General features: G+C 40.6%; 2 protein-coding genes across 2 annotated transcripts; one reads left to right on the forward strand and one right to left on the reverse strand.

Moving 5' to 3' along the window:
- The first annotated feature begins 845 nt into the window (after positions 1-845).
- atg101 (autophagy related 101) lies at positions 846-2,318 on the forward strand. The gene is made up of 2 exons (XM_030792715.1): positions 846-1,429; positions 1,634-2,318. The coding sequence occupies exons 1-2, from the start codon at positions 1,178-1,180 to the stop codon at positions 2,036-2,038; spliced, it is 657 nt and encodes a 218-aa protein (XP_030648575.1). The 5' UTR covers positions 846-1,177; the 3' UTR covers positions 2,039-2,318.
- A 3,101-nt stretch (positions 2,319-5,419) lies between these two features.
- zbtb21 (zinc finger and BTB domain containing 21) lies at positions 5,420-10,000 on the reverse strand. The gene is made up of 2 exons (XM_030792733.1): positions 9,941-10,000; positions 5,420-8,605 (listed from the first exon to the last, which is right to left on the reverse strand). The coding sequence occupies exon 2, from the start codon at positions 8,598-8,600 to the stop codon at positions 5,487-5,489; it is 3,114 nt and encodes a 1,037-aa protein (XP_030648593.1). The 5' UTR covers positions 8,601-8,605; positions 9,941-10,000; the 3' UTR covers positions 5,420-5,486.
- Positions 10,001-11,827: the final 1,827 nt, after the last annotated feature.

Consider the following 11,827-nt stretch of genomic DNA (forward strand, 5'->3'; position numbering starts at 1 on the left):
ATATACCCTGACATTTAATGTTTGAGAACACCATACGCACACCATATAAGCAACTGTTCAGACAATGAAGAATTACTCAGGTTAGTCATTTACGCCACTGTTTCTGTGGTGAAACGTCGGTGTTTTATTTTGAAAAATCAGTATCTCGTTGACCATCTTCCAAAAGCGTCACTGTTGCGTGGTTCACAGTGCTGTTGATTGGATGGGCAGGTCAAACATCCCCCACCCCCGCCCCAACGCTCCCTGAGAGCCATCTCATCTAGTGTCATCTATGGCTCTCTTAACAACACGCACCCCCCATTTTATTTTGCGAATGTGGTCGCATGTACTATTAGATCACCTCTTTGTGTTCCAAAATCTAATCAAATACATCCAAAACATGTTTTGTTTTTTTTTTCAAAAATACACGTAAGAGTAATTAGTCTACATCCAAAAGAGAAGTACACCAGAAAAAGGACAAAAATAACTTGAAATGTAAAAATATCCTCCTTGTTCTATATTCACAGTCTATGTGCTTTAAGAAAGCATACTTACAAATATGTAAGTTCACTGTTCATCTGTTTCTCTTATTCCTTTCTCAGTTATGGACCGACACGCAAACTATTTCTAAATTATTAAAATTATAATTTCAATTATTGAACTTTGATCAAATTTACAGTAAATTATTATCATTATCATCATCATCATCATCATCATCATTATTATTATTATTTCTGTGTTGTCCTTACTGCTGGTGTGCCGCCGTCTCTCGAAAAGATTTAAATTGACCCCTATAGCGTGCCGTAGATTCTGTCTTACTGTTTACAAACTAACTCCTCCTACCTCCAAACGACGACACGGAGGCATTTTCTGTGGCACTTAGCATTCGACTAACTTGACAAAAACAAGAAACGAGTAATTTACGTAACACATCCTTTGATGGATTTGTTAGAAGTTGTTTTAACAACAATTTTTTCCTAATGATTAACGAAAATATTAAGGTAAAAGCTGTGGCTGTTTAAGTCTTTGTCGCTGGCTTTCTAGCTAACCTTAGCTAGTTATGTTCAATTTGCCAGGCACTTCGAGCTGTCAACAAAGCGAGTAGCCTACGTACAAAATTGTCAAGGTTTTTAAATATTACTGCGAACTTTTGCGCCGGAGTATCCATTTGAAGCTCGAAGGAACCTATCGAATCATCATGAATTGCCGTTCCGAAGTTCTAGAGGTGTCTGTGGAGGGACGACAGGTCGATGAGGCAATGCTGGCGTTATTGCACACCATTCTTCTGCATCGCAGTACTGGCAAATTTCACTACAAGAAAGAGGGCACATACTCCATTGGCACAGTGGGCACACAAGATATAGATTGCGACTTCATCGATTTCACATTCGTGCGAGTATCTTCAGACGAGCTCGATCGAGTCATCAGAAAAGCAGTTGGTGAATTTAAGGTAAATATTCGTATTGCTTATTGATGTATATTTTTAGCGTTCTTTAATTTCTTTCACTTTTCATCCTACGTGCATACAAAGACAGATATGTATTTATCGGTTTCTCAAAGACAAATGCCAGCACTGAGTTTCCCTTGCTCCTTTCAAGTGCTGTAGCCCATGCTTTAATGTTTACGTCACTGTTTTGACTTGTTCAACATGTAGGACGCGCTGTGCAACTCCGGGAATGATGGAGTGGGCCAGATTTCTCTTGAGTTCTATCAGAAAAAGAAGTCGCGCTGGCCGTTTTCTGATGAGTGCATTCCATGGGAGGTTTGGAGTATCAAGGTCAACGTGGTGAATTTGGCCAATGAACAAGAGCGACAGATCTGCCGCGAAAAAGTGGGCGAAAAGCTGGGCGAGAAGGTTATCAATATCGTGGAGGTGATCAATCGTCACGAGTACCTTCCGAAAATGCCCACCCAATCTGAAGTGGACAACGTGTTTGACACCAGTTTGAAAGACGTTCAACCCTACTTGTATAAAATCACTTACCAGATTACAGATTCCCTCGGAACGTCGGTAAGCACAACGATGAGGAGGCTCATCAAAGACACACTGGCATTATGAAAGGATTTTGCAGTTGTACGGTACATGAAGTAAAGTGAGGTTCATGAATGTTTCAACATGATTCTGGTTGGAAAAAACAGCTGTTTTCAGCTTGTCTAAATAGGCCTAATGCTCAATACCTACTTTGATTATGCCTGCTGTGTTTGATTTTGTGGTCTTTGTAAAGACTTGCTGAGAGGGCAAGTACCTCTGTGTACTAATTCTGAGCAAATGTTGATTTTTTCTGTCTCTTGTAGTTATATTAGGTGTCACCCTGCATACATAAATCTTGTATGGAAAGCTAAAATAATGCTATTTTATTTAATAAAAGTTGATCACTAAAGAAATAATCTCAAAGTGTTGTGTTTCAAAATGAAATCTTCACCCTTTTTACAACTTTCAGAGGGTTAACTGAAACAACTGTATATATGGGGGAAATTCCCATGGATTTTTTTTTACTATTATTAAAGTTTTTCTTTTATGCATACTCCAACATACAGTTCCTGTAAACCAGAACTGAAATTGTCACCCATCAATGGCACTAGAACAGATTGAAAAAGATGTCAAGTGACCATTTCTCAGAGGGGTAGTCTATGCTTCTGTACTTTTCAGTTTTTGTGTCTCTTCCGTTTTTTGTACTTTTTCTGTTTTGAGGGTGGGGTTATTTTCCATTTTTTTTACTGCGGACATCACTCTTTTGTCATGCTGTGCAGTAATATGTTTAAAGAGAGAGAAGTATACAAGACCTTATCATGTTTTTGAAGCTTATGCATCTAGCCATCAAATGCTACCAAAACAAACAGGACAAAAAAAAAAAAAAAGCCAAAACAACAACTCAGCAAGCATGTATAGCATAGCCACTCTTTATTTCTGAAACCAAGCACAGAAACAGTAGAAAAAAAGCACTTAGCCACATTAGAGCAATTCATATCATTACAAACATTTGTTATTGCAGTGATACCCACAGAAACAGATACCAAAAAAGATACTTTTATACATCTTTTTTTTTCCAGAAAACAAAACAAGAAAAAGGTACAAAATTGAACATTGAAAAATCATACAAACCCCATCTTGTACATGGTACATCAATTTGTGTTTTCATTGCATTCAATGTCATACAATCTTTCAAAAATATTACCAAAAAAAAAAAAAAAATCACATATTTATGTTAATCCTCATTTTCACAAAGCACTAATTAATTAAATTAAACAAAGAACAGTTTGTATCCTACATATTGTTTTCAAACCTTGTAGTTATCCCCAACCCCCATCACAATCTGGGGATACATGTAAACGCCAATATGTATCATGTGACAATTTCCTTAATTTCCTCTTTTCAGTTACATTCACATACTTACTCTAGAAGAACAAAAATACTTTCTCTCAAGAATTCTTTGTACTGAGTTACTTTAACAGATGCATCAATAAGAGAACAGTTCTTGTAAGAAGGATGACAAATGCCAAAAGCATGAAAACGCAAGGAATATACTGAATATTAAACCTTATGCTCTACAAAGGCCACAAGCTTGATCTGTAAAACTAAACACCGTCCCTAATGTTGCATACAAGTGCTTTACTGACAACCAACCTGCAGAATATTTGCTGATTTGATTGAAAACAATAGTAAATAAAATCGAACAAAATGGTTGAACCTTCTTGTGCTTCAATAACCATGCTGCCAGCCAAACCTTCTGTTAATCGTTGAGAACAAAAATGCTTTTTTTTTTTTTTGAGCAGAGGCATACAGCAGACGGAAAACACAAAGTACCTTCAGCTTGCCATCCGTTTATGCCATTATCTGAAAAGGGTAAATCACGGTGTGAATCACTCTGGGTAAATTAGGTTACTCTTATCTGTTACGGTGCTGATACAGCACACCAATGCTAAGGCTCACAATCACATTATATGCTCGCTCATCTCTGAACTCAATCTCTATCGCAAACTATTCATATATATATATATGTATATATATATTGCATGTTCTGTACACACATGCCAAAAAAAAAATGCACACCATGATTTAGACAGTCTTCTGTACATATGCCTCCCATTTGTTCATTGCAGCCACTGATAATTCTTCATATGTGCTCAACTAAAACCATTACACAGTTATGAGTGACCAAATGTCAGACCCAGCCCTGTTACCAGACATAACAACACTTTATATAAGGCAGAGGAGGAGCAGTTGTAACCAATGGCAAGAAAGCAGAATTAAATCAAAATTGAATTATTATCAACTCCTTTACACAAAACCAAAACACAATGTAAGTATTCATTTCAAATATCACTTTGGCACAGTGGACAACTCAGAAGATCACCTTGTCAGCTGCCCCTACACCTGTCTGGTGAATAAAAATGAGTGTTAATGATTTAGTCATTTACTCTGTCATAGATTAACAGAAATCCACTCTAATTCATATTCTTAGTCTGAGGTGTTTAAATCGAATGATCAGTAACATGACAACAAAACATGGATTTGAAATTACAGAAGTGCAACTCAAATGCCCAACAGAATATTTTTTTTTAATTCCAGGAACAGTGAATTGCGCATAACCAAGACAAAGAACACCTCTGCCAATCCTTGATCAGAGTGTCACCAAAAAAAAATTATTCGATCATCGGACTCGATAAGACAGTACAGCCACCAGTAAATGTGAATAGGGGAAACTGTTGACTATTTTTAGTTAAAACCCAAGAGGAGTTAATTTAAGGTTAAACAAAAGTGGATTTGTTCTTTCTTTCTTTCTTTTTTTTTGCCCCCGGAATGTCATGTCTGCGAAATGCGTCCTACTTTACAAGAAATTCTGAAAAATATCAAAATCACTTCCATTTATAACATCAGGCTAAGCCATATGTTGTGAACTACAACATGAAAATGAATAAATTTTCAAATAGAGTACAAGGAACATATATGAATATTCAATTCATCTAGACCTTAGACTGCAAAAATCATAGCTATTTAGGGAGACTTTGTCAATTAAAAAGTGTAAAAGGCCACTAAAAAAACAATACATCACCACAGCAAACCTATATTAAAGCACTTTCTCCAGAAGTAGAATGCAGCTTGGGATTTCTGTATACAGCTAATGTAACAAAAGCAAACAAAATGACATGGATCCAATGTGAGGGGAAAAAAATATTAATAATAATGCTTTGTACAAAATTAGGACTACTCATTCATTCCTTGTTCCTTGTTGCTATAGCAATATGTTACAGAGGAATGGTTTCCAAAACAGTCAATTTAGCTATGCGTGCATTTGAACCTTAGATTTGGCTGGAGACTGCTAAGATGTACTGTTGGTTACACAACTTGGCATTCAATAATTAAAAAAAAAAAAATTGAAATCAATGGGGTTGATTACCAAGACTAGATCCACTGATCATCTCAAGAATCATACCTGACTACAAATATTGTTGAAATGGGCTACAATTTAGCAGCTAGAACGAGTTTAATACTTGCCATAGCAACCTTACAGGTGACTCTGTTCATGGCTCCAGAGACTGAATGCAGTCTTGAAGGTCCTGTGACAGAGCTTACACATATACTGCCGCTTAAATGTTAGGGCTGAGAGAGTGGGGGCATGGTAAAACAACGTGTCTGATTCCTGAGGTGCAAGAGGCTTATCTGTGGTATCCACCTTGGCCAGAGAGGCATCATTATCCTCTAGTTTGTCCTGCTCCGGCCTCTGGTGTTTGGTAATCGAGGAAGAGCCGCTAGGCTCCTCTTCAGTGGGGGTCACTTTCAAGTCCCGAGGCTGGGGAACTTTGGGTGGAGATGCCGGCTGTGCAGGAGGCCCTGCAGTGGTGGGCGTGGACAGGGGCGGCGAAGGAGATGGAGATGACGGTCGCCTGTCGAACCCTCTCGTCCCAAGTTCGTCAGGTGTGGACATGTGAGATTGGTAGTGGCTCCACAAGCGAAAGTTGGTCCTGAAAGCTTTGTGGCAGATGTGACAGATGAAAGGTTTGATGTGACACAGCAGCTCCTGATGTCGTTCCAGATCTTTGTGCGTCCTGAAGAGCTTGCCGCATTTCTCACACGGCCACACGTCTCGCTCTTCAGACTCGACGGGCACGGCGGCCGCGGTCTCCCGGTCGGAGACCGCCTCTTCTTGCGGCTCCTCCTTCACCTGCAGTTCTCCCTGATGGTGCCCAGTGCTGAGGTCCTCTGGGACGTACGACGAGGAATCTTCTGAATCAAACATAGGTGGAGCTGAGGAGTCGCTATAAACGGCGGTGTCCTCTCTGGAGTTGCCTGCTCCAGTGTGCTCCTCGGAAGGGGTTGGAGCTATGGGGTCTTTGGCTTCACCACTATTCTCCTGGTGGCTAAGGGTGAGTTGCTCCCTAACAGTCATCATGTTGTGGTTGTGAACCTCTACCTGGTGCCGCCATATGCTGAAGGAGGATTTAAAAGTTCGCATGCACTCAAGGCAAGTCAGCTTTTTGTACTTGCAATGGGCCTCGTGGTCTTTTTTAACTAATGTGCTAGAGAATCTGAGTCCACAATAGGGGCAAACAGTTGCATACCTGCAACCCCTCTCATGCTCCCCTTGTTCAGTTGGAGAAGAAAGTTTCTCACTGCACAGTCTACAAGAGTACACATCGTTTCCTTGGTTCACTTTAAGGGGATCTACCTGGTCTCGCTTCTCGTGCACATCACTCTCCCCCTCTCCGTCTTGGTTAGATTTCTCTGGTGAATGCATTTTGAGGTGCTGCTTAAACTGGGACTGAAACCAGAAGATTTTTCCACAGTAAGGGCACCCATAGGTAGATCTTGACCTTCGACTTTTTTTCCCGAATGGTTGAGATTGCAAAACTTGTTTATTTCTCCTGAGCTTCAAAATCAAGGCCTTCTTTATTTCACGCTCACGTACTATATCAATCAACTTCCTCTGAAATTTTTCATCCAACACTGAGTAGGCGCTAGAGGAGGGGGCAGGGTTTTGTACAACGCCGTGCTGTGTTTGGCAGTGGGTCCAGACTTTGAAGTTGGTATGGAAACGCTTGTGACAGATATCACAGGCGTACGGCTTTTCTGGGTTGTGATACATGTTGACGTGACGATACAGACCTGCATTTGATCTGAATACTTTCAGACAGTTCCAGCATTTAAACATTTTGTTTGGCCTCAATTCACCTGGCTCCTCATTACCGTTGTCCACTTTGGAATGGAAAGATGCATCGGCAAGCGTGCCATCGTCCTGTGCAAGGTGAGCTTCATTTTTACCCCTCGACCTCTTATATGGGCTGCTGTTACTGTCCATTTTGACCTTCCTCTTTGCAGAATGATTGATGTAGCCTCTGGAGCTCTCATCAAAGTTCATCTGAAAGTCTCTGAGGTTTACCGGTAAATTATCTCCAACCGTAATACGAATGATATCAGAGGGGTCAGCCAGAGGGCTGCTCGGTTCTGTTTTCACATGAACCTCAGCTCCCTGAGCGTCTTCTTTCTTACATGTGTCAGACTCTGTCGACCTGAGTATCAGTGGCGGAACACCCTTTGTTGCCTGATGCTTGCTCTCTGAGGGAGGTGACTCTGTCCTTTTTGACACCAGTTTTACCACAGACTGTTCTCTGCTTTGCGAATCTTTCAGCTCAAGAGCTGGAGAGAAGACAGGAACAGGGCTATCCATAGATAAGGACCTACGCAGAAGACTTTTAATAAGCGGGCCACTCCTGTCAACAGTTTGTTTGTTTTCACCTTGATGGCTTGAAAAAGCTGGCTTGGCACTGTACAACGGCTCCAACTGGTCCTCTGCTGCGTCACAAGCTGGATCCGGTGGTAATCTTGCATAATGTATTTGGGATTCACTAAAAGATACAGAGGAGGTCAACTGTGGCCTGACAGATGGTGTTGTTGTTGCTTGTCCTTTCAGGATTGAGGCTGGAGTAGAACTAATAGGTTTAGAATCAGACTCTTTTGAGAGTTTTTCAGATGTTCTGCTGATAATAGGAGCGCTTCTCTCAGTTGCATTTGATTTTGCATGCCCTGAAAAATTGCCTCGTTCTTTGAAAGGGTGGGTAGGTGGGGTCTCCTCGGTGCTCATTGGGGTAGACTGTTTGAGTGCTTTTCCGTGCTGATGTAAAGCTCTCCGATGCGAGATGCCCACGTCGGGCTGATCGCCGTGTCCTTGTCGTACGATAACGCTCCTCTTCTGGTAAGTGCTGTCGTCCTCTTCTGAAAAGGACATTCTCTTCCTGGAAACGCAGTAGGACACCTGAGGTCTTGTGTACATGATGTTGGTCAGGAAGGGAATTCCTAAACTGTAACCAAGCTCTTGGATGGCAGCCAAGCTGCATTTATCCACAAACAGTGAGGATGAGTAGATGTAGTTCAGCACTATCTCAAAGGCCTCTGGCTCGCAGAAGTCAAGCTGGACAGCCGTACGGTGCTCCGAGTCCCTCCTGGCAAACAGAGATTGAAAATACTCACTGCTTGCTGCGAGCACACTCCTGTGGGCCTGGTACCTCTGGTCCCCCACGACAAGCACAATGTCACAAAGTTGGCCTTTCAGTCGCTGCTCATTGAGGACACCCAGCAGCGAAATGGCATGCGCAGGGTTGCTGTAATGCACCAAGCTCTCCATTTTGGCTGCAAAGCAAAAAAACAAAAAAAAAAAGAATAAAGAAAAAAAAGAAAAAAAAAATCATTTTTTCCCCCCAAAACATTTCAGTACAGTTACATTTCTTTAAAGTATGTGGATCTGTGAATTGTGTGAAATATGCATCTTCTATCTGTCTGTGTGTCACAGCTATTAAGTGAACACAGTTTAAGATTTTTTTTTGTGAAACAGCAATATTGAATGCCGCATTCTAATATGCAGAATGAAACTCTGACATAAACAAACTGAATAATACATTCTAAGTCACAAAAGGTTTGACAACTAAGCATTAATGACAAAAAAAAAACATCACAGTGATAAACCTATTACAAGAAAACACATTGAACAACAGCCCAAGTCAGAGGTTTGTTAGAATAGAGATGCAAGTAATTTTAATGACAGCCAAGTGACGGCAACATTTTTTTGCAATTCAAGAACGAGTGTTGCTTTACCAGGTGTTTTGGCAGAAAACTGGACAAAAACATAACTGTGGTAAACCAACTAAAGAAAACAGTGAACAACTGCCAAAATGCACAGTTGTTGTTTTGAGAATTGTAACTCATTTTTAGTACGATCAGGTGACTGCAACACCATCTGCAGTTCAAGAGTAGGTGTTGCCTTACTAAGTCTTTTGCCCCCCAAAAATGATCTGAAAACTACAGTGTCATACATATGCTATGTGTGTAACCTTGTCACTACAAACTTCTGTTTGTGAAGTTCAGTGTAAACAAAAGGTTACGGCCCTCCAACAGTCTGACGCATGCGCGATTTTACAGCAGATTACATCATGGATACAGTTGGCCTGTACTAGACAACACAGTATTTGGTCAGAAAAAGACGTGGCTGCGGCTCCGTGTGTGTTGACGTTCAGTTTTGTAACCACACTGGCGAACGGTCCGCGAACTTTCCTAACGGCCATGCTCGCGTTGCGAAATTCGCATGGTACACCTATTAAACGAGAAATAATCTAGCAAACAATTTCTGTCGCAACGACAGTAGACATTGAAGCTAACGCATCATATGGGTCAGCATCATTACATGCGTCTCTCAGCTGTACATTGAAGTATGCATGCTTCTGTATCAAAGCACAAGCTAAACTGACTGTAAGCACGAGCGTGCGCACACACCCGCTTCTGACATTTTCACTCTGAGCGCAGACGCAACATCCAGTACAACAGATACAAGAGTAGCTTATGCGCGAGGAGATAGAAAGAAACCACCTCAGCGTTACGTCAGGAAAGACTGCTTTTCCCGAACAGGACTTATCTTATTTACGCAATATCGTAATCTAAAATGAAATAAAGTTGTTTAGGACAGCAATTTACCTTTGTAGTGTGTTTTTATTCCCACGGAGCACCAAAACACGACTTTATTTCAGAGTTGCGTTGAGCATATACCAGCCGTGATTCCATCCATCTTGTATTTGACGTCATCCCACTCCAGGGATGAGGTCATCGCTAAGAGCGCTCGTCACGTGTGCTGCGCTGTGATAGGCTGCTTATGCTGTGTGGGCGTTCATGTAGGAAATAACCGGAGGATGACAGACAGATTTAAAACTGGAAGAGCTTGCACGTAGGCATAAACTTGTTAAAGACACAGTATACAATTTCACCTTTGGATATATTAGGTGATGTATTCAACACAACATTTATGGATAGATTATAACACAGTATAAAGAACAAATTCACATGGGTTATTCCCAGAGTTGCTGTTTCATGTTCATTGATTTTATTGTACACAAGGGTTTTTTTTTTTCATTTCACGCATTTGTTCTGTCTCTTTCACTTTTCTTTTCTGAAAAAAAAAACCCTTATCATTTGAAACTTGTTGCAGCATCTTACTTTGGCAAACATTTCCTGGATGCACCTTTCAAACAGCGTGAGAACAGCTTGCCCCAGTGAAACTAATTAAAGTGATCTAATTAATAAAGCTCATGACAGAGGTGTGTGAGCATACACTCATTACCTGCACCCCATGGGGGGAGCTGAAGTTGTGTTTACCTGTTCCAGCAACCCTTTCTGGGAAAGCAAATCGAAAGCAAAAAACTGTGTGCAGCAGCAAAAAGGAAAACGTGACCTTTCAGATCCACTTTCAGATGCTCAGAGATTCTAACTTTATTATTTCTGGAAATTGTCTGATGAATAAGACCTGGATCTGGAGCGACAATAATGTATGAGTTGTGGAGGCGAGTACCTTCAAGATTTTGAGATTATTGTGGACCTGGTTTTTTTTTTTTTCTTCTTTTTTTCAATAAACAGTTTTAGAGGAAAATGTAAGAGGCAATCTATTTTTTTCAGAAGTGAATAATCCTCAGTGCAGTTCGGAGCCATCTGCACCCCGTAATCTACTGGGCAAAGGGTGATTAGAAAAGGTTATGCCTTATTTTGAATGACAATTCCCAAATTATCTAATGTATGATTTTGTATTTTTTGTTTTTTGATGTTCATAGTGGCTATCCTCCAACTATACAAGACAACCTCATCTCCTTCCACCTCCCTCTGTTTGGCACATTGTCTGAGAATGTCATGAGTCACTCATAGCACCAGCAATTCATTAATTGGGTTCATTTTTACACTACATTAATTAACAGTTACTAGATTTAGCCAAATGAGCATGTTGGACGGAGATCTGTTATATCTGCATGTGCGTGTGTGTGTGTTTGTGCGTGTGTGCGTGCGTGTCTGTGTGTGTGTCTGTGTGTACCGTTCTACTTTTGGATTCGGATGGAAAGGCTCCCATGGTTTCCATGGTGTCCGTGCTTGTCTTACATCTGTTATTATATTTTTATCATATAACTGAATCTTCTCACGTCCATCTTTTTGTTTTTTTTTCTTTGTGTAATAGTCCTCTGTAGAAGAACACAACTGTTCTAACATATTGTGACATCAGCTGTGGAATGCTTACAATTTATATGCACTTTGGAACAATAGCCAGAGATAATGATCATAAGGGTTTTTTTTTAAACATAAGTACTGTCAAGGACACAAATTTACAGCTGACAGTAGATCCAAAAATCAGGTTGTGTTTCCAGCTTAGTGTTTCATGGTTCCTGAAGAGAAGGAAGTGGTTGAGGATGGGAGAGTACACACAGCACCAGGATTACCAGGGTGAAAATGAAGTCAGCTGAGACCTACAGTGGAGCTATTCCAAGATCACCTCCTGTCAAAACATTTCTGTATAAATATGAAAAAAAAGCATATATTATACACACA

The sequence above is a fragment of the Chanos chanos genome, chromosome 15, assembly GCF_902362185.1.
Source record: "Chanos chanos chromosome 15, fChaCha1.1, whole genome shotgun sequence".
NCBI lineage: Eukaryota > Metazoa > Chordata > Actinopteri > Gonorynchiformes > Chanidae > Chanos > Chanos chanos.